Raw genomic sequence first — 22,608 nt, forward strand, 5'->3', positions numbered from 1 at the left:
AAAAACAATCCCTTAATGTTTTTCCCATGTTTTCGTTTTCTGACTTGTTGCTCTGGTGCATTGTGACCACATTCTTTAATTTTCCACTGCCCTATGTCGCCTTTACTGCTTTGGTTTTCTCTGTTTGCTTTGCCGCCTCTTTTTGTCTTTTTAAGCATTTCTGTGTTTCCACCCCTCCACTGCCATTTGGGGGGTTCTCTCATCTCGTCCCCCCATGGCGTTTTGATTTAGGCCTTTGCCTCTCTCTCTCTCTCCTGGTTTCGTTTATGGTTTTCCTTTCCCATCTTTCGTGCGGCTTTCCCCCTCTGCTTTCGGCATCACGTCACCTTCCTTTCCTTCCCAACCATTACTCACCCCGGCGCTCTCTTCCCCTCAGTTTTCCGTTCTGGCGCGCGCACGGCACGTGCCTTCTTTGGAACAGAGGGGGGGTGAACTCGAGGCGTCGCGAGCCGCCGCCTGCAGCTCGAGCCTGACTGTGGAACGTTATCCAAAGTGGCGTTGGGCCGGAGAGGACGATGCGCGTGCACCTCCTGCTCGCCTGCGGTGAGTACCGGGGCCGTTCGAGCTTACGGGGCGGGCGCAGAAGCTCGACCTGGCACCCGAGCGGTCTCGTCGGGGCTGCAAGCGTCCGCTGCCTTCCGCAAGGGACCCGGGCGAGGAAAGTTCAGGGCATTTTCCAAACTTTCCCTGGTTTATGCACCTCTGCCGAGTGGTAGTGGTGGAGGAAGCACGAGCTGTGTTCTCCTTGGCCTGCGCTCAGCGTAGGGTTACAGCCCCCAAACCAGCACTGATGCACTTTTATTAAGAGCCGACAGAAAGCGTGGGAAGCCCATGCTTGGGATACTTATGAGAGGAAGGTTGACAGATCGGGGGGGGGAGTTGGTGTTGGGTTGCATTTGGGGATTTATTTTATGCACATCTCAACTGGGCAGAATGGATGGGCCATTTATTCTGTCAGCGGGGGGAGAAGTAGGGTTTGGCCGTGGTTTTTGGGTTGGTTTTTTTTTTAATTTATGAATTTTCAAATTACATTTCAAGAAAAGCACTTGAAATTGCAAACTGAGAGAAAAAAAAAAAAAGGAAAACAAAAGATTACAATTCAAGCAAACATTATGTCTGCATGCCAAGTCCCCATTGTCTGCATCCAAGTCACAAGTAGAGGAATTAAGGAAAACAGGATTTGACAAACAGAAAGCGATAATAATAATGATCGAATATAGCTACAGACAAATAAGCCCTCAAGCAAGCAGCTATTGGGGAAGAACTAGAAAGAAGTGGCACTTTATCCTTCAGAGAATAGAAAGCATAGGTAAAGTTCTGGTATTTAATCACACATTTACAAGGACATTTTAATAGAAAAAAAGGCAACCAAGTGTAAAACCTGGGGCCTTAATTGAAAACGGTGTCCTCTTCATTTGAGTGGATCTTGCCAAATCTGACAAAGCACTGATTTTTTAAATCCAAGAACATCCTTAAAATCCATTCTTTATCTGAAGCCAATAAAAAAAAAAAAAGTCCCTATTGATATAGATGGTTTAACCAGCTCTTTTTGAGTTGTTTCCAAAATATTGGTAGTATCCAGTTCTGGTCGTGCAGGTGTAAGATCCTGGAAACCTGTTTGAGTAGAAGAATCTTTCTTGAGTGGAGGAATATAATAAACTCTAGACACCAAAGGCAATGCTTTTGTCTGTGGTTTTAGTGACTGCCAAAAGTGCTTTGAAAGATGGAAATGTGATTTTTTTTTTTTTGTCCTTTCAACCAATAAACAGAAGGATATGAAGGGGAGACAAAACAGGTGCACATGTTACCCAGAGGGATCACTCTTATTATTTATTTATTTATACACTTTTATATACCAAAGTTCGTATGGACATCACATCGGTTTACATAAAACAATAGGGAAGAAGAGGAAGAGAAATCGGAAGAAAAAGTTACATTATAACAAATATCGGATTAAATAAAAGAGGCTAAGAGTAGAGAGAAGGAGAGAGAAGAGTGGATAGGTAAAGGGGGAGGTGCTAGAGGAGAGGGTAGCTGGTTTAAGAAAACATAGAATTTAACTCAAAAGGTGGGATATGTACAGTGGAGGGGTAGGAGGTTGTCACATAAGAGTGGTGGGCTGTTATCTTAGGCAGAGGCATGACTCAATGGCCAATATCAGCCATCCAATAATCTGGTAATATTGGCAATGCATATGAAGAGGACCTTTAACCTGTAAATTGTGTACACCTGGACCTCATGTGGAAGAGACAGAGAGTGGGGATAAAGGAAAGGAGAGAAAAAATGTATGTGTGTGGCCCTCTTTTCAGGCCCCCAGTCATCAAATTGCATCAAATAAAAGAAGGGGGTGGCGGACTGTTACTTCCAAAGTTCACTTGGTGCAAGAGACACTGCAAAGAAATGCACACGGTCCTTGCCCCGGAGAGCTTACTGTGTGATGTGCGCACAGGGAGGTTAAGGGGCTTGCTAATGTGCGAGCAATGGTCTCCTGGACCCTGGCACTGGTGTTCTGGGGGGGGGGGGGGGCTGACATCCGCCCTCTCGGTTTAAATATAGACCCTCAGATAGGGAGCTCGGCAGTTTCTGTTCCTCCTGAGTCCTTCCTTCTCTGCTTTGGAGCAAAGACCTTTGGTAGCCTTTGGTGTCCCTCTTTCGGGATTTAAGGTGACCCCCAGTCCCCTGATGTCTGCTGGTGGGTGTGACTGGGGGGGGGGGGGGGGGTGAGGGTTGGAGGAGGGGAAACAGCTTCCCCAGAGTCATCCTCCAGGAAGGTCTCTGAACTCCCCTTATAAGAACATCGCTCCCCCCCTCGCCCAGTTCCTGACGGATCTCCCTTTCCTGCCCCCTTCTCCAAGAGCTTGTTATAAGGACATTCCCTCCCTCCTGAGAGCCTCTGCTATAAGGATATCCCCATTCCCCCCCCCCCCCCATGCCCAAAGCACCCCTTCTTCTGAAGCTTTGCCTCCTCCCAAGAGCCCCTGGTCACAAGGGAATTTCCCGAGATTCCCTCTTATAAGGACATTGCCCCCTCCCCGAGGTCCTCTGTCATAAGGACATTTCCCACCCTGAGATCCCCCCCTCTCTCCTCCCCCCCTTCAGCCCTTGAAAGTCCTGACAACCCGACTGTAATCCTTCTCTGATGTGTTGGTGTTTTTCAGCTGGCGTGCTAGGACTCTCCCAGGCAGGTAAACGCTCTCTCTTCATTTTCTTTTGCACTAGTATTCGTGCACTAACATTTCCTTCTCTCAGGGGTCCTCAACCCAGTCCTCGGGACACCCTCTCTAGTCAGGATTTCAGGACCTCACAATGAACATGAATGCCGTGGAGGCAGTGCGTGCAAATCTATCTCATGCATATTCATTCCTGACGACCTGACTAGCTTAGGTCGGTCCCTAAGCCTGGGTTGAGAACCTGATTTTATATATATATATATATATATATATATATATATATATATTTATTTTTTTTTTGGTTATCCCATCCATTTATTCTGTTTGCAGGTTATCATGTGCGGCTGGCGGGAGGTCCCAGCCCCTGCGTCGGCCGGGTGGAGGTCTTCTTCCGGCAGGAGTGGGGCACGGTGTGCGACGACGGCTGGGACCTGCGGGACGCGGCGGTGGTGTGCCGGGAGGTGGGCTGCGGGGGGGCCCTCTCTGCCCCGGGTGAGGCCTGGTTCGGGGAAGGCGCCGACACCATCTGGCTGGACAACGTGGAGTGCGGCGGGTGGGAGACCGCCCTCCGCCACTGCAAGCACCCCGGCTGGAGCAAGCACAACTGCCGCCACGGGGAGGACGCCAGCGCGGTGTGCGAGGGTGCCGAGCGGCCGCCCCCGCCCTTCCCTTCGGCGGAGCCTCGCCAGGGTGAGGAGCAGGACTCTGTGGCGTAATTGGGATTCCAGAAGTGAATCGCAATGGAAAAAAAAAAAAAAATCAAACTTTCCCTGGTCTTGACCGTCGTAGCTCCCATTTTCTGACTTTTCTCGCTTTCTTTCTGCCTTCCTTTCCTCTGTTTCCTCTTGATCCAGGGGGACCGGTTGCCCCCTGGGCGGGCGCTGGGTGTCACATGAAAGAAGCGTGACGAGACAGCACCCGGCAGCCTTTCTCGACCCATGTGTTCTGGTGAATGTGCTTCCCACGTGGCTGCTTTTGTTTTTTTTTCTCTCTCTTTCTCAGACTCCGTGACCCTCCCGGGCAGGGGCGGCACACCCCGTGGGGATCACACTATTCCCACCAGGGCCTGGCACAGGCAGGAGCTCGGCACGGCCCTTCCCTTCTCCGTGAGGTCTTCCGGCAGTGGTGAGTAGAGGGAGGGCCTGCCACTCCGCTAACCTGAAGTTAATTGAGGGGGGGATGCAAGGCTGAAGGTTTTTTCTAGGGCACCTGGCTAGGGTAGCCTGATCAGCTGACTTCCCGCCATCCTTGTGACACCCCCCCCCCCCCCCCCCCCCGCTCTGTCTCTCTCTTTTCTTCCCCGGAGGGTCTCCAGTTCTGCGGCTGGTGAATGGCCGGAGCTCCTGCTCTGGCCGGGTGGAGGTCTACCACCGCGGGACTTGGGGCAGCGTATGTGACGACGGCTGGGGGATTGCCAGCGCCCGGGTGGTGTGCCGGCAGCTGGGGTGCGGGAGCCCAGTCTCCGCCGTGGGCAAGGCCTTCTTCGGGGAAGGAGCCGGGCCAACGTGGCTGGACAACGTGAGGTGCACCGGGGAAGAGGGCTCGCTGCTGGACTGCCACACGGCGCCCTGGGGCAAACACGACTGCACCCACCGCGAGGACGCCGGCGTGGTCTGTTCAGGTAGGGCTCGCCCATGGGTCCTCCTCCCTCCAAACTCACTTCCTTTTGCAGAAGCATGGGGAAGGGAACAGGATCGAGGGAGAGGGAGAGAAGGGATAGAGCAGGGAGGAGCATGGAAAGAGATACATTGAAGAGGGAGAGGAGAACATGGCAGCGGGTGGAGAGGGAGGAAGGGCAAAAGGAGAGAAGCACAGAGTTGAGTTTGGAGAAGGCACATTGCAGGTGGAGGAGGGGGGAGAAACATGGCAGAGGACAGAGAGCTTTGAGAGGGGACATAGTGGGGGTGGGGAGAGAAAAGAGGGCAGAGGGGAATTGGGAAATGATGGAGGGGGAGAAGGGGATAGTGGATGCAGAAGAGAGGGAGGGCAGGTGGAGGGGAGCAGGGAGAAGGAACACAGCAGAGGAGGGAAAGAGGCAGGAGAAGGGGCACAGCAAAGGTGGAAGAAGGGGGGGGGGGGCAGGGAGAAGGGGCTTAGCTGAGAGAGTGAGAGAGCAGAGGAAGAGGGTGAGGAGAGCAGTGTTTACCGCCCAGAGTGGTGAGAGAGCAGCCGGCCTTATACATGCTGCGCCTTCGCTCCTTTGACAGATGAATTTCCCACCTCCCTGACAACCCAGACCTCAGCCTTCAGCCCCACAGAGCGGGAGTTCCCCAGGACGGAGGGAGCGCCAACATCGTCCACCCCAGGCAGGCCCGAGACCTGGGATGGGCTGCACCCCGACAACCCCGTGGAGTACTTCGTACCAGGTAATCGACAGAGGGCTGGGATACCCATTCAGATCTTTGGGCTCCCTACCTCGGGAGTCAGAAATTCTCCTCATTCTTCATGGCGGCAAGTTAGTGGGAGAGAAATTCTCCTGGCCACCCCCAGTGGGACCCCGAGAAGCGGGGCTGTCTCTCCTCGACCCCTGCAGAACATTCCCGGCCTTGAGCTGGGCCAGGTCAGGCCCTCTCCTCTTACTCCCCTTAACCAGTAAGCCGGATACTTTGAATGCAACTCCAACATTGCTCTCTGCTTCCTCAGCAAGGGTAAAGGGAACATGGAGTCAAACCGCTTTTACGGTTTGGGGAACAAAAAAGCGTGGCGGTAACTTGCTGATGCGGCAGGTACTAGCATAAGCTTGCTGGGCAGACTGGATGGATCATTTGGTCATTTCCTGCCTTCAGTTCTATGTTTCTACATTCATTACTTCTGCAGCTAACTGGCATTCTCCCTTGCAACTTGGAAAATGGCTTCTGCTGCTGGAGCTCCCAGGGATCAAAGAGTAAAGCCTGGGAGGGGCACAGAGGATCCTCAGGGGTGGGGGAGTGAGGAGTAAAGCCTGGGAGGGGCACAGAGGATCCTCAGGGGTGGGGGAGTGAGGGGTAAAGCCTGGGAGGGGCACAGAGGATCCTCAGGGGTGGGGGAGTGATGGGTAAAGTCTGGGAGGGGCACAGAGGATCCTCAGGGGTGGGGGAGTGAGGGGTAAAGCCTGGGAGGGGCACAGAGGATCCTCAGGGGTGAGGGAGTGAGGGGTAAAGCCTGGGAGGGGCACAGAGGATCCTCAGGGGTGGGGGAGTGAGGGGTAAAGCCTGGGAGGGGCACAGAGGATCCTCAGGGTGGGGGAGTGAGGGGTAAAGTCTGGGATAAGCACAGAGGATCCTCAGGGGTGGGGGAGTGAGGGGTAAAGCCTGGGAGGGGCACAGAGGATCCTCAGGGGTGGGGGAGTGAGGGGTAAAGCCTGGGAGGGGCACAGAGGATCCTCAGGGGTGGGGGAGTGAGGGGTAAAGTCTGGGAGAAGCACAGAGGATCCTCAGGGGTGGGGAGTGAGGGGTAAAGCCTGGGGGGGGGCACAGAGGATCCTCAGGGGTGGGGGAGTGAGGGGTAAAGCCTGGGAGGGGCACAGAGGATCCTCAGGGGTGAGGGAGTGAGGGGTAAAGCCTGGGAGGGGCACAGAGGATCCTCAGGGGTGGGGGAGTGAGGAGTAAAGCCTGGGAGGGGCACAGAGGATCCTCAGGGGTGGGGGAGTGAGGGGTAAAGCCTGGGAGGGGCACAGAGGATCCTCAGGGGTGGGGGAGTGAGGGGTAAAGTCTGGGAGGGGCACAGAGGATCCTCAGGGGTGGGGGAGTGAGGGGTAAAGCCTGGGAGGGGCACAGAGGATCCTCAGGGGTGAGGGAGTGAGGGGTAAAGCCTGGGAGGGGCACAGAGGATCCTCAGGGGTGGGGGAGTGAGGGGTAAAGCCTGGGAGGGGCACAGAGGATCCTCAGGGGTGGGGGAGTGAGGGGTAAAGTCTGGGATAAGCACAGAGGATCCTCAGGGGTGGGGGAGTGAGGGGTAAAGCCTGGGAGGGGCACAGAGGATCCTCAGGGGTGGGGGAGTGAGGGGTAAAGCCTGGGAGGGGCACAGAGGATCCTCAGGGGTGAGGGAGTGAGGGGTAAAGCCTGGGAGGGGCACAGAGGATCCTCAGGGGTGGGGGGAGTGAGGAGTAAGCCTGGGAGGGGCACAGAGGATCCTCAGGGGTGGGGGAGTGGGGGGTAAAGCCTGGGAGGGGCACAGAGGATCCTCAGGGGTGGGGGAGTGAGGGGTAAAGTCTGGGAGGGGCACAGAGGATCCTCAGGGGTGGGGGAGTGAGGGGTAAAGCCTGGGAGGGGCACAGAGGATCCTCAGGGGTGAGGGAGTGAGGGGTAAAGCCTGGGAGGGGCACAGAGGATCCTCAGGGGTGGGGGAGTGAGGGGTAAAGCCTGGGAGGGGCACAGAGGATCCTCAGGGGTGGGGGAGTGAGGGGTAAAGCCTGGGATAAGCACAGAGGATCCTCAGGGGTGGGGGAGTGAGGGGTAAAGCCTGGGAGGGGCACAGAGGATCCTCAGGGGTGGGGGAGTGAGGGGTAAAGCCTGGGAGGGGCACAGAGGATCCTCAGGGGTGAGGGAGTGAGGGGTAAAGCCTGGGAGGGGCACAGAGGATCCTCAGGGGTGGGGGAGTGAGGAGTAAAGCCTGGGAGGGGCACAGAGGATCCTCAGGGGTGGGGGAGTGAGGGGTAAAGTCTGGGATAAGCACAGAGGATCCTCAGAGGTGGGGGAGTGAGGGGTAAAGCCTGGGAGGAGCACAGAGGATCCTCAGGGGTGGGGGAGTGAGGGGTAAAGCCTGGGAGGGGCACAGAGGATCCTCAGGGGGGGGGGAGTGAGGGGCAAAGCCTGGGGGGGCACAGAGGATCCTCAGGGGTGGGGGAGTGAGGGTAAAGCCTGGGAGGGGCACAGAGGATCCTCAGGGGTGGGGGAGTGAGGGGTAAAGCCTGGGAGGGGCACAGAGGATCCTCAGGGGTGGGGGAGTGAGGGGTAAAGTCTGGGATAAGCACAGAGGATCCTCAGGGGTGGGGGAGTGAGGGGCAAAGCCCGGGAGGGGCACAGAGGATCCTCAGGGGTGGGGGAGTGAGGGGTAAAGCCCGGGAGGGGCACAGGGGTGGGGGGGAGAAGCCGGGATTGGGTGGGATCTGTGGTATTACAGCAGAATGGGAGAATGGGCAGAGACTAGATGGGCCCAGCGGTCTCTATCTGTCACCCTGTGTTTTTCAGATACCAGACTGATAAGGCTGGAAGGGGGGCCCAGCCGATGCGCTGGCAGGGTGGAGGTCTTCCACGATAACCGGTGGGGCACGGTGTGCGATGATGATTGGGACATCTACGATGCCGTGGTGGTGTGCCGGGAACTGGGCTGCGGCAAGGCAGTGTTTGCCTACGGCTTGGCCAAGTACGGCCAGGGAACGGGCCCCATCTGGATGGACGAAGTCTCCTGCATGGGTTTCGAGATCTCGCTGCGAATGTGTAACTCCCAGCCCTGGGGCGAACACAACTGTCAGCACAGTGAGGATGCCGGAGTGATATGCCAAGGTATTGCAAACCTCCCACCTTCCAGCCGCATAGGATCCATAGCTGCTTGCGCTGCCGTTGCCGAGGCTGTGTCTGTCAGATGATGGGTCCGTGTGTGTGCGTGCGTGTGCTGGCTTGTTGGCTATTAATTCCATCGGTCGGTCGCTCTGTCCTGTTACTGATTCTGGAAATTGTTCAGGTGTTGCAGGTTCAGTGTCGGAGCAAGGAAGCCAGGATCTCTCGCACTGGGTCCAAGAAACTTCAGTTACCTCCACCCAGCATCCTCCAGACCAGGGGACCACGTCAACCCCAAGTTCCAGGGCTCCCCATACTCAACTTTCAGCGGCCCAATTTTTTTTAAACAACTGGTGGCCTTTTACTGATTTCTACACTGAGCATCCCCCTGACGTCTCCACCCAACATCCCCCTGACGTCTCCACCGAGCATCCCCCTGACGTCTCCACCGAGCATCCCCCTGACCTCTCTACCGAGCATCCCCCTGACCTCTCTACCGAGCATCCCCTTGACCTCTCTACCTCGCATCCCGTTTACCTCTCTATCGAGCATCCCCTTGACCTCTCTACCGAGCATCCCCTTGACCTCTCTACCGAGCATCCCCTTGACCTCTCTATCGAGCATCCCCCTGACGTTTCCACCGAGCATCCCGCTGACCTCTCTACCGAGCATCCCTCTGATGTTTCCACCGAGCATCCCCTTGACATTTCCCCCAAACAGTTCCCTGACCTCTCTACCGAGCATCCCCCTGACATCTCCACCATGCATGTGATCCAGTCTCATGCAGAATCCCTAAGCCACCTGCCCTCAGGGTCTTTGATTCATCAGAGTTTGGAATCTCATCAACGTGGCACGCTGGGAACGGGGGTGCATGCAGCCTCTGCCGAAGGAGCATCCGTGGAAGGTAAGGGAAATCCAGACATTCTCTGGGTGATGGCGTATGGTCAGTGTTCGGGTATGATAGCTGCCGTTCAGTGTCTCCTGCCCACAGCGTGCAACTAATATACAGCAAGACACACCCAGTGACGTAGGTAAGAGGCGCTTGTGACCGGCTACATGTGTGACACATGTATGTGAGAGGAGTCTGTAATGACATTTCTGTGGCAGGAGCCAGTTGCAGCACTAAATTGACTTTGCCCATGTGCTGCTCACCTCAGAACATTAACTCCCTGCCCTGTAAAATGTGATTCTTCCCTTGAAAGAGCACCCCCACCCGGTCACTATCAGAGGAGGGTCAGTCACTATCATGGGAAGGTTGGTCTCTGTCACAGGAGACCTTGTTGTGGGCTGCTCTTCCCACCTGGTGACTATCACAAGAGGGTCAGTCGCTATCACCAGAGCATTGTTCACCAAGACAGGGGACCTGGGGACTATCACCAGAGCATCATTCACTATCACAGGAGATCTCCTCATTAACACAAGCAGGTCAGTCACTATCAGCGGAGCATTGTTCACTAAGACAGGAGACCTAGGGACTATCAAAAGCAGGTCACTCACTAGCACAAGGGAGAGACCAGGCCATTATCACAGGAAAGGTCGGTCACAATCAAGGGACGATGGGCACAGGAGGGCTGGTTACTATACTGGAGACCCGGTCAGTTACTTTAATGCCTGCAGAGCTAAGGATTATGGGAAGGAGCATGCTTTCCTGTTCATACCCAGATCAGTCCAGACGAGTGGGTTTTGCCTCCCCACCAGCAGACGGAGGCAGAGAACAAAACTTTGAGGCGCTGCTGCATAACTGAGAGTGCCACCTGCAGTTCCTCAGGATTTCTCTGACTCCAGCAGATGGTAGAGGTGCAAACCTGCAGTCTGACCAATAAATAAATAAAAGGAGATTGGACTGGAGAAGTTGGAGTTTGGGCTCCCCGAGGTGCTAGGGGCCTTTGTGGACCATCCCTCGGGTTGAGCCGGGCGTCCGGGGGGGGTTGGAAACCTCTGTCTGTGTTCGCCCGCTGCTTCCTGTGTTTGGGGTGGCTCGGCGACCATGGCGTTTCGGTAGCTGGTGCTGCCGGGCTTGGCAGGAAAGAGAAGCAGGGGAGCTCGCTGTTTTCCCCCGGAGGGGGAACTTGCTTGCTTGCCCCTTTCTCCAGGGTGTCCCGGGGATCTAAGGGAGGTTGGTTTTTCGGCCTCGCTTGGGCCGGCGCGACGGCAGGGTACAGCGTGTCTGCTGCGGGTGCGGCCTCAGGCTTTCCTGCGCACCGCTCGGAGCGGTGGCGCGGAGCTGCATTTTCAGCCGCGGGTGCGGCCTGACCTTTGTTTTCCCGTGCGCCGTTTTGGGTCGGGTGCGCGCGTTTGATTCCCGCTTCGGGGATAGCGCCAAAATCGTGAGTGGCAGCGGACAGGGCCTGCAGGCTCTGGTCGGCTAGGCTTGTTCTCGCTCCCTCTGTACTGTTTGCGGAGGTGGGAACCTCCGCGGGATCAGCAAAGGTCAAGAGGGCTTCCAGGTCATCGGGAGCCGAGGATGTGGGCCCGTGATCGTAGGCTCGGAGCCCAGGTGGACTCAGTGAGGCGCTGGGAGGTCTGTTCGGCGTGAAGCATGTGAAGTGCATGACATGGGCCATGGCAAACATCCTGTCAGGCCTGCAGGGGGAGGCGTTCGCGCCTTAATGCAGCCGCACTCTGCCCAGGGTCCGGGAGGGCTCAGCGAGGCAATGTGATGTTTGAGCAGCGGGCATGTGTGGAGTGCGCAAAAGCATAATGCGGACTGCGGAAACATCCGGTCGGGCCAGTGTAAAAGGCGTTTGCATCTTTAATGCAGCTGCACTCTTCTCCGGGGGCGACGGAGGCTCTTCGGAAACTGAGAGGAGGCAATTTCTCTGATCTTTGCATGCTTCATGGGTGCAGAGTCAGCGGCGGCCATGTTGGTCTCCACGTGGTAGGAAACCGAATGGTTCAGGGGAGACCAGAGGTTCCCCCACTTCCATGGTACCTGCTGGTTCAGATTTCTTCTGAAGCCCGGGTTCGTGTGGGGGGTGCAGGCGGAGGTGATGGCATCTGGTTTTCACCTTCTCTGAGGACTTTGCTCTGCTCCTGTATTTGGCGTTTTTTTTGGCCAGACGGGTAGCAGGAGGAAAAGCGACCACTGGTTCACAAGGCTAGCAAGTGGCAGAAGTGCCCACAGGGAAGTCAGGCGTTTTTTTCTTCACCGTATGGGGGTTGGGGATTTAGTCAATGTTGAAGGGACCTTCTTGGATTCTGATGCTCCTCAGGAGGTGCTTGCAGAGTACCCTGGGAGGAAGGGTCCAGGGTCCATCTGAGGAATGGTGTTCCAGATGCAGAAAGACCCTCATTCAGTTCCGGAGGAGACCTAGTGGGAAAAGGATGTCCCTAGAGGGACTCGCTCATTCTGGTCAGATGTGGTACAGCTTTTCATCCCTCAGGTTTTGGACAAACGGTGGATTACGGTCATGCATGAGGATTTGGATAGTGAAGGGGGAACCTGGACCTGGAGGGGCTGCAGGGTTCCCCGGAGATGTGTTCCTGTGACTGTAATGGTGAGGAAGCTGGGATTCCGGGAGTGAGATACTCTGGAAGGCAATTGCAAAGTTTTATCCTTTGCTGGAGGAGAGCTTGGAGCTCCTGAGGCTGCCGACATTGGCCAAGAAGACTTCCGTTCCTGCAAGTGGGTCAGCAGCATTCAAGGATGCTTTGGATCAGAAGCTGGAGAGGTTCAAGCTGGTGGCCTTGAGGGAGTAGGTCACTGTTTCTCTGGCCGATTCTAGGCATGCAGCCCACTTGGAAAGCAGGGCGGCCTATGTGGCAGATGCGCTGTATGGTTTCGTAGGCCTTCACCAGGAATATGAGTTCTGCGGTGACAGCTCGGAGGGCCCAAGTCGCAGCTGTGTGGACGCCGGAGGTTAGGAAGGACCGGCAAGAGAAGTGTTCCATCTCGCTCTCGTGTCAGAGATGCCATCCCCACAACAATGCTTCTTTTTCCTCACAAGGCTGGGGATGGCAGCAGTCCTTTCAGAGGGCATGTAGGCCTGACTGCAATAATTCTGGTCAAGGGGCCAGAGGAAATGAGGCGTCCCAATGAGGCCAGTCTAGCCCCCTTCTCCATGGAGACGGTCGGAGGGAGATTGACTTTCTTCTTATGAGGAATGGTCCAAAATCATGACAGATCAGGGGGTTCTGGAGGTGATAGGAGACGACTACGCTATGTAGTGTTTCTCTGGATGTCCCGCTGACAGAGGCGTACCTCCATATTTCCAGTCAGAAGGACCATCAGAAGTTTCTTCGGTTCATGGTGCCGGGACAGCATGTCCAGTTCCAGGCTCTTCCCTTCGGCTTGGCCACAACCCCACGAACCTTCACGAAAGTGATGGTGATGGCAGCAGTCTTATGGCGTGAAGGGATTTTGGATTCACCATATCTGGATGATTGGCTCATTCGAATGAAGATGCATGAGGTGTGCCTTCGGTCACTCCAGCGAGTTCTGAACACCTTGCAGTCGCTGGCTTGGGTGATTAATGTGGCGAATAGTCACTTAGTGTCAACCTAGTCGTTGGAGTATCTGGGGGCACTTTGTGATGCCCAGAAGGACAAGGTGTTCCTGACCTTGGTTGGGTTGTCAGAGTTACAGGCGCAGGTAACGTGTCTGCTTCCTCTGTTGGTGCCAACAGTTTGGGACTATTTGCAGGTCCTAGGGTCCATGGCTTCCACGTTGAATTTGGTTCCGTGGACCTTCGCACACATGAGACCATTGCAGAAGGCACTCTTGTCCAGGTGGCTGATTCACGTGTTCTCGGACAATGTGACGACGGTGACATACATCAATCAGCAAAGAGGGACGAGGAGGCACACGGTGGCTCTGAAAGCTCGACAGTTGTTTGTTTGGGCAGAAAGCCATCTTGAGGGATGGGCGGCTTCTCATGTCACAGGTGCGGACAATGTGCAAGCAGATTTCCTCAGCAGACAGAAACTGGATCCAAGAAAATGGGAGTTGTCCCAGGAAACTTGGGATCATATTTATTTATTTATTTATTTGTTGAGTTTTATATACCGTCATTCGGTAGAGCCATCATATCTATGCCCGGTGGGACGTTTTTCCCAGCTGTATCTCATGGCGATGCGTGCCAACGCAAAGACGGCAAGGTTTTTTTCAGTTGCTGAAGAGAGGTCGGCGCAGTGGGTCTAGATGCAGTTCCCTTCCTGGCCACTTGTTGGTCAAGTTCTGCGGCGCATAGAGTCTTATCCAGGGATGCTGGTGCTAGTGGCGCCGGAGTGGCCGTGGCGATCATGATTCGTGGATCTGGTACATCTCGTAGTAGAGGGACCCCCTCAGGTTAGCCCACCTGCCAGGCTTGCTTCGGCAGGGTCCCATATTTTTAGGATCCGGAGAATCACTTCTGTCTCACAGCCTGGTTTTGAGAGGAGGCAGTGGCACCTGAAAGGGTATTCGGAACCAGTTATTTCCATGCTCCTCCAAGCTTGGAGGTTCCCTACGTCCCTGGCATATGTCAGGGTCTGGAGGGTTTGGATCCCCTGGCTGAGGATAGTCCTCCTATCTTAGCTTTTTTTGTTGCAGCAGGGGTTGGCAATGCACTGGCCTATAGTTTGCTCCACCTTCAGCTGTTCGCCTTGGGTTCCCTTAGGGGCACGTTGCGGGGGAGGATTTTGGCCTTCCATTCTGAGGTGGTTCAGTTCTTGAAGGGGGTTAGGCATTTGCACCCTCCGGTTTGGAAGTTATGCCCGGATTGGAACCTCAGTTTAGTTCTGCGAGGGCTCTGTGGTGCTCCTTTTGATCCTTTAAGAAGAGCGACTGTGAAGGACCTGACTTTGAAGACCGTGTTTCTGGTGGCCATATGTTCAGCCAGAAGGATTTCGGATTTACAAGCACTGTCTTGCAGAGATCCTTTTTTATGTATCTATAATGACGGAGTATTGTTGTGAATGGTCCTCTCTTTCTTACTGAAGATGGTGTCCTCTTTTCATGTTCATCAGACAATGGATCTTCTGGCGTGGTCTGAGGACACGCCTCAGAATAGAGCGCTGCATCTTTGGATGCTGTTGCAGTATCCGAAGGTTACTAATAGTTTCGGTGCTCAGATCACCTTTTTGGTGTTGCTCAGTGCCGCGAAGAAAGGGGATCAGGCCTCTAAAGCCTCTAGTCCTTGTTGGTTGAAGGGAGGCCATTGGCTCCGCTGTTCCAGTGGGACTGAAAGCGCGTTCCTCAAGAGCACAGGCTCCTTCCTGGGCAGAGTGTCAGTTGTCTTCTCAGGAGATTTGTAGGGCTATGGTGTGGTCCTCCATTTCTACTTTCACCAGGCCTTACCGTTTGAATGTGCGGGCGCAGGACAAGGTGTCCTTTGGAGAGAATGTTCATGTGGGTCTTTTGGGTTCCTGCCCAGTTTTAGGGGGTGCTTGGATACATCCTACTTGTTTGGACTGATCTGGGTATGAACTGAAAGGAAAATTGGTTCTTACCTGCTAATGTTTGTTCCTGTACCACCACGGATCAGGCCAGAGACCCGTCTCGTTGTGGCCGAAAGACTTCATTTCCTGACAGTCGGTGTACCATGTTTCCAAGGACCTTTTGTGGTTTGAGCATATGTTGAGGTCAGACTGGTTTTTTTTTGTGTTAGGGACGTATAAGAAGGCTCCACTTCCGGGGATTCCAATCTCGCGTTCTTTGTTCACCCTAGATTTGGGTTTTAAGGACCAATCTTTGGCTTGGGTACAGGTCACTACTGAGAGACTTCAGGTGGCGCTCTCTGTTATGTAGCAGTGCCTCTAAGTTTTGTTCTCTGCCTCCATCTGCTGGTAATGATGCATTAACCCATCACCCTTCGCCAACTCCACTAAGATGAGCCCTCTTTTCCCTCCAGCTCTCTCTTCGCCCCCCCCACCCCCACCCCCGAAGAACCGCATAACCCAAATCCCACCCATCTTAATGAATCCCCCTCCCCTCAGAACCCCTCAGACACATGTTATGTTACTGCTTATGGCACGAAGTTTATAGGTGGTTGCACATCTTACGAAGTTTTAGTTATTGCATAGGTTCCAAAGTTCTTAATGTTCTCACTACCCTGTTATAATTACACTGTCACTTATGACTCTTCACAAACCGTTTGCTACTCATGTTAGTTATTTATTTATTTATTTATTTATTTAAGTCTCTTATACACCGACAGTCGTTGGGAACATCTCATCGGTTAACGGAAAACTGTGCAATACGGGAATACAATACAACAAGTTAAATAGAAGATCAAATTGCACATGAGAACTAATTGCGGGGGGGTGGAGGGACCAAGAGCTAGGGGAGAGGCAGGGGGGCTGACACAGGGAGCAAAAATGGATTGGCAAGAAGATGACCTGCGTGCTAAGTTGCAACAGGCGGTGGGGGGGGGCAGGTAGGCCTTGGGATGAGTTTACAAAGGGATAAGTTAGGTATCAAACATACAACGAGGGTCCAGGATAATGATATATAATGATGATCCACAAGGCTCTACACAACATCTCCCCCCTCAAGCTAACCTTCCAACTGCAGCCACACACTTCTAATAGACCCATCAGAAGAGCGTACAAGGACATGCTGCACCCCCAGCCGGCCACAACCTCACTAAGGGAACGCGCCCTCTCCACAGCGGGTCCTCCCCTTTGGACCTCCGCCAAGAACCCTGCCCTCTGGTTTTCAAAAAGAAGCTAAAAACATGGCTATTCAGCCAGGCATTCCCGGAGGGTTAAGGTCCGATGCATGGTGCTTCACAGCCGTTCTTCCACTTATACCACCGTAAATATGTCATTGTAAATATGTTTTAATTGTACCAGTCATGTTAGCATTCATGTTTTTAATTGCATCCCATTTGTTCACTGTAAGTTCCTATCAACCTTGTTCCATGTATCCGCCTCCTGGGGTGACAGTTCAGTTCTCTGGAAACCGGTGCGATATGTATTCTCTACAGGAACATCGGTATATAAAAATAAATAAATAAATATAGGATGGTTATTGGCCATGGGGCTGGGGGAGAGCGAATAAATGTGCATGAAATAGGTTACAAAGTTTCCTGTAATATAAGAAGTCTATGTTTAATAGACTCCTCTGTTAATCTGTAAACCGGTGTGATATGTCTAATTGTACCTCTGTATAGAAAAACAAACAAATAAATGAACCCACTCGCCTGGACTGATCTGTGGCATTACAGGAACGAAAATTAGCAGGTGCGAACCAATTTTCCTGCCTCTGTATTGTCTTGTTTTCATGCAGATCCCAAGAGTTTCTTCCATCCAGAACCCTCACCAACTGTGGAGGCATCTAATGCCACCCACTTCACAGGCCCAGATGCCAAGACCCATGGCCCGGAGATGGGGCAACTTCACAACTCCTCACAACCTGCAACAGAAAGCACAGGCAGTGTGGAAGAGAAAACCTCTCCAGAAAGCGAGCACAAAGGTACCAGCTATTCCTCTTGAGCCCTCCAGTCCTAGAGGTGACAGGCTCTGTATCCCTGCGCCCATCCCCTGAGCCCTCCAGTCCTAGAGGTGACCGGCTCTGTATCCCTGCGCCCATCCCCTGATCCCTCCAGTCCTAGAGGTGACCGGCTCTGTATCCCTGCACCCATCCCCTGATCCCTCCAGTCCTAGAGGTGACCGGCTCTGTATCCCTGCACCATCCCCTGATCCCTCCAGTCCTAGAGGTGACAGGCTCTGTATCCCTGCGCCCATCCCCTGATCCCTCCAGTCCTAGAGGTGACCGGCTCTGTATCCCTGCGCCCATCCCCTGATTCCTCCAGTCCTAGAGGTGACCGGCTCTGTATCCCTGCGCCCATCCCCTGATTCCTCCAGTCCTAGAGGTGACCGGCTCTGTATCCCTGCACCCATCCCCTGATCCCTCCAGTCCTAGAGGTGACAGGCTCTGTATCCCTGCGCCCATCCCCTGAGCCCTCCAGTCCTAGAGGTGACCGGCTCTGTATCCCTGCACCCTCCCCTGAGCCCTCCAGTCCCAGAGGTGACAGGCTCTGTATCCCTGCCCCTGTCCCCTGATCCCTCCAGTCCTAGAGGTGACAGGCTCTGTATCCCTGCCCCTGTCCCCTGATCCCTCCAGTCCTAGAGGTGACAGGCTCTGTATCCCTGCATCCATCCCCTGATCCCTCCAGTCCTAGAGGTGACAGGCTCTGTATCCCTGCACCCATCCCCTGAGCCCTCCAGTCCTAGAGGTGACAGGCTCTGTATCCCTGCACCCATCCCCTGATCCCTCCAGTCCTAGAGGTGACAGGCTCTGTATCCCTGCACCCGTCCCCTGATCCCTCCAGTCCTAGAGGTGACAGGCTCTGTATCCCTGCATCCATCCCCTGAGCCCTCCAGTCCTAGAGGTGACAGGCTCTGTATCCCTGCCCCTGTCCCCTGATCCCTCCAGTCCTAGAGGTGACAGGCTCTGTATCCCTGCCCCCATCCCCTGATCCCTCCAGTCCTAGAGGTGACAGGCTCTGTATCCCTGCTCCCATCCCCTGATCCCTCCAGTCCTAGAGGTGACAGGCTCTGTATCCCTGCACCTATCCCCTGAGCCCTCCAGTCCTAGAGGTGACAGGCTCTGTATCCCTGCGCCCATCCCCTGATCCCTCCAGTCCTAGAGGTGACAGGCTCTGTATCCCTGCCCCCAGCCCCTGATCCCTCCAGTCCTAGAGGTGACAGGCTCTGTATCCCTGCACCCGTCCCCTGATCCCTCCGGTCCTAGAGGTGACAGGCTCTGTATCCCTGCTCCCATCTCCTGAGCCCTCCAGTCCTAGAGGTGACAGGCTCTGTATCCCTGCACCCATCCCCTGATCCCTCCAGTCCTAGAGGTGACAGGCTCTGTATCCCTGCATCTCATCCCCTGAGCCCTCCAGTCCTAGAGATGACAGGCTCTGTATCCCCTGCGCCCATCCCCTGATCCCTCCAGTCCTAGAGGTGACAGGCTCTGTATCCCTGCGCCCATCCCCTGATCCCTCCAGTCCTAGAGGTGACAGGCTCTGTATCCCTGCGCCCATCCCCTGATCCCTCCAGTCCTAGAGGTGACAGGCTCTGTATCCCTGCGCCCATCCCCTGATCCCTCCAGTCCTAGAGGTGACAGGCTCTGTATCCCTGCACCCGTCCCCTGAGCCCTCCAGTCCTAGAGGTGACAGGCTCTGTATCCCTGCACCCGTCCCCTGAGCTCTCCAGTCCTAGAGGTGACAGGCTCTGTATCCCTGCACCCGTCTCCTGAGCCCTCCAGTCCTAGAGGTGACAGGCTCTGTATCCCTGCATCTCATCCCCTGATCCCTCCAGTCCTAGAGGTGACAGGCTCTGTATCCCTGCACCCGTCCCCTGAGCCCTCCAGTCCTAGAGGTGACAGGCTCTGTATCCCTGCACCCATCCCCTGATCCCTCCAGTCCTAGAGGTGACAGGCTCTGTATCCCTGCATCTCATCCCCTGAGCCCTCCAGTCCTAGAGATGACAGGCTCTGTATCCCTGCGCCCATCCCCTGATCCCTCCAGTCCTAGAGGTGACAGGCTCTGTATCCCTGCGCCCATCCCCTGATCCCTCCAGTCCTAGAGGTGACAGGCTCTGTATCCCTGCGCCCATCCCCTGAGCCCTCCAGTCCTAGAGGTGACAGGCTCTGTATCCCTGTGCCCATCCCCTTACCCCTCCAGTCCTAGAGGTGACAGGCTCTGTATACCTGCTCCCATCCCCTGATCCCTCCAGTCCTAGAGGTGACAGGCTCTGTATCCCTGCACCCGTCCCCCGACCCTCCAGTCCTAGAGGTGACAGGCTCTGTATCCCTGCACCCATCCCCTGAGCCCTCCAGTCCTAGAGGTGACAGGATCTGTATCCCTTTCATCTGTTTTAATTGAATATCTGGCATTGATCTATTGAATAAACACCGAGAGGCCAAGTTATCTGTCTAAAGTTAGCTGGATAACTTGTCCAGTGTCTTCAGCAAGATAAATGTCCCACTGATTATATTTGTTTAGAGTGATCCGGTTCCATATAGCCGGATGACTTTAATCCTAACCATCCATGGGTTGAATCTGGCCGGTTGGATCTGAATTTATCCAGCTTTGTCTAGCCAGATAACTTGCTATGCCCACCTCCCCACCACCACATGTCTCTCCCCGCTCCCCCTTCCACCGTCCCAATAAGGAGGCCAGAGCCTACAGCTGAGCTTTCGAGCTTCCACAACTAGATTGCCACTGGCCCGGGCCTCCCCCTTCCCTCGCCCCAGGCTGACATCCTCTCACCCACCCATTACCTGCAAACCTGGGCCCCTTTTCTCTGTGCTCTGCGATCCCGGCCGCTTCCTGCCTCGCTTTGGTTGGGTCGCGGGAAGCGCACTTGAACACTAAAGAGACCTCGAGGTGGATATAGCCAGGATTCAGTTAGCTTAGCCAGATAAAGCGACCCCTCCTGGAGACGCCCCATTTTCATCCGGCTCAATTAGAGCCAAGAAGTGACACGGTTGCCATTTAGTCGGCTACCGTCTGAGTTATCCATCTAAATGGCTTTTGAATATGGACCTCAGGGTTTACCAAGGTCAGTGAAAAGCTTGAAAGGGCAGCGAACCCTTTAGGCCCGCGCCTTTATTTATTTATTTATTTAAACATTTTTATATACCGACCTTCCTCACAAGATATCAAGTTGGTTTACAGTACAGCAAAATACATATCAGTACCTCACATACATTTCACATACATCTCCAGTTAAATTACAATAGACATAATCCAATACTCTAAAATCATAACTACAATATAAAACCAATATCAAGTTAAAATCCTAATTTAAAAAACAATAAAACAATACTAAACTAATATTAAACCCAAGGAATGCAAACCCACATTATTCCTTTTTCGAACCTAGGATTTTAAAAATAATAATTTTCGAACATGGGATTATAAATATAGTAACTAAAACAAATTTTGCTAATCTCTAGTTTGGCCCGTTTCCCCAGCTGAGGGATACTAACCTATCTTTTCTACTCCCCTCATTATCCAAAGTCTTCTTATCTGTACTTAGTAACAATAGAACAAATGAAGGACTATACTGTGATTAACTACTAACTTCATTTGATTCATTAAAAGCCTTCTCCCCACATCCCCTCTTCCAGGCCCCTGTCTTCAGGAGTATCTCCCCGTGCGGCCCCCTTCTTCTCATCTACTAACTTCCTTCCCCTGCAGATATCCTCGGCTGGGACAGTGAGAAGAGGAGGACCCCACCGCCATCATCGGCCGAGGGCAATGGAGCTTCCGGGGCCCCGCACTCTCGGCCCCAGCCGATGGAGGCCTGCCAGGCCTTCCAGCTCTCCGAGCTCATGCAGGCCACCCGGGCGTCGTGCGATGGGCTCACCGCCTTCTCCCGCAGCTTTCAAAGGGAGCAGAGCGAGCTGAAGGCCGTCGCCCACCAGCTGGCTGAGCTGACCTCTTCCCTGCGCGAGATCCTCACCCTCCTCCTCTCCCAAGCCGCCAGCGGGCCACGGGAAGGGATCCCCCGCTGCCCCTCGGACTCCCATGCAAACACCGACTCTCCAGTCTGAAAGGCCAGGACGCTCTCCTCTCCACCCCCCCCCCCCCTCCCAATGAAGAGAGAGGAGCAACCCCCCTGCAGCACCGATACCAGGAACCGGACGTTTTAAAAATCTCTAATAATTGGAGAAGTGTTTGCATTAAAACATTATTCAGCATCTTTGTTTCATTCGTTCCTTTTCTCGCTTCCTGAGTTACCAAGAGGAGGTTGGGAACCCTAAGCCTGTGTCATGGAGGAAGGGGAGGGGTGGGGGGTGGACAGGCCGACCCCCGGTCTTCGGGGAACTGGAAAGGAGAAGTGAGCCCCTTTTAAAATGGGCTAGGGCTGCTGAGTCACCCGCCCGGGTGACCCGAACAGGCTGCTTCAGAGCTGGGCTTGCTCCTGTTACCTCTGGGGCTTGTGTATTTTCTCAGGGGAGTCCATGGAAAAACCAAAAGCTACAGCTCCCAGCATGCAGTGGGGCAACCCTTGGGCTGGGGGGTGAGGTGGCCACCCTCATGATGCCTTGACCATCACAGATGCATACAGGTAGGTAGGGGTATGGCATAGTCCCCTGTGACTCGTGCTCTGGGGTGGGGGAGGGATGGAATCTATAGATGGAAGGAAGACGGGGAGGGGGGAATCTATAGAGTCCTAAACTTCCTGTCCGCATGCAGCCAGCCTTGCCTCTGCGGCCTGTTCTGCAGCAGTGCACTAGAGAATTCCTTCCGGACCCAAATAGGTTGACCTGGTCCTGGAAAAGGGAGCAAGGAGCCCAGTGATCAGATCTGCCACACGACACCAAATTCTTCCAAGCTGCTCAAACTGCGGAAGGAGTCTGGGGAGACCGGGCAGCTCGAACGGCAGTGCGGGAAAGTGGAAAGGGATGCACGCGGGGGGAATCATCCCAGCTACAGGTACTCAGGGCTGGGTCTGCATTGGGATTTCCCACCCGGGGAAAGGACCGCGGAGGCCCTGTGGTCAATACACGGAGATCCTTGGCTCAAGTGTGCGGCAGCGGTGAAAAAAGCAGAGACCGTTAGCAATGATCGGAAAAGGACTGAAGGAGAGAAGAGAGAACCTCACAAAGCCTCTGCATCGAGCCATGGTGCGACTGCATCTTGAGCACTGCGTGAGGTTCTGGCCGCCCCCATCTCAAGGAAGACAGAGCGGCACTAGAAACGGCGCAGAGGAGGGCGACGGAAATGATAAAGGGGATGGAACATCCCCCCTATGATGAGAGGCTACGCAGGCCGGGGCTCTGCAGCTTGGAAAAGAGACGGTGGAGAGGGGACATGGGAGAGGTTTATGAAATCAGGAGTGGGGTGGAACAGGTGAATAAAAAAAAAGGGTTATTTACCCTGTCAGATAATTCTAGGATGCGTCAGGGTGTCTCGGGAGTCAACAACCTAGGATGGAGCGTCCTGTGGGGATACTTTCCGGTGACCTGGACTGGCCACCACTGGAGACCGGGCGTTTGGCTCAATGGACCCCTGCTTTGACCC

The 22,608-nt window shown here is 54.5% G+C and overlaps 1 protein-coding gene across 5 annotated transcripts; it reads left to right on the plus strand.

The window, feature by feature from the left end:
- Nucleotides 1–337: 337 nt before the first annotated feature.
- On the plus strand, nt 338–21,281 carry LOC115080848 (scavenger receptor cysteine-rich domain-containing group B protein-like). 5 transcript variants are annotated; one of them, XM_029585290.1, is made up of 10 exons: nt 338–543; nt 3,159–3,185; nt 3,501–3,860; nt 4,173–4,295; nt 4,477–4,791; nt 5,378–5,536; nt 8,339–8,653; nt 8,832–9,551; nt 16,857–17,042; nt 20,779–21,281. In XM_029585290.1, exons 1-10 carry the CDS (start codon nt 516–518, stop codon nt 21,132–21,134), a joined length of 2,589 nt encoding a protein of 862 aa, XP_029441150.1. In that variant the 5' UTR covers nt 338–515; the 3' UTR covers nt 21,135–21,281. The 5 variants fall into 5 exon arrangements, with proteins under 5 accessions (XP_029441150.1, XP_029441151.1, XP_029441154.1 ...); XM_029585291.1 differs by having other exon boundaries at nt 339–543; nt 4,486–4,791; XM_029585292.1 differs by lacking the exon at nt 3,501–3,860 and having other exon boundaries at nt 346–543.
- The last annotated feature ends 1,327 nt before the right edge of the window (nt 21,282–22,608 follow it).

The sequence above is a fragment of the Rhinatrema bivittatum genome, chromosome 19 (genome assembly GCF_901001135.1).
Source record: "Rhinatrema bivittatum chromosome 19, aRhiBiv1.1, whole genome shotgun sequence".
NCBI classification, from domain to species: domain Eukaryota; kingdom Metazoa; phylum Chordata; class Amphibia; order Gymnophiona; family Rhinatrematidae; genus Rhinatrema; species Rhinatrema bivittatum.

Excerpts from the sequence above, each read along its gene's own strand:
- LOC115080848 (XM_029585290.1), top strand. The coding sequence starts at position 516 with ATGCGCGTGCACCTCCTGCTCGCCTGCG. Across the intron at positions 3,186-3,500 it reads GCTAGGACTCTCCCAGGCAG|GTTATCATGTGCGGCTGGCG; the intron begins GTAAACGCTCTC and ends TTCTGTTTGCAG. Across the intron at positions 3,861-4,172 it reads TTCGGCGGAGCCTCGCCAGG|ACTCCGTGACCCTCCCGGGC; the intron begins GTGAGGAGCAGG and ends TCTCTTTCTCAG.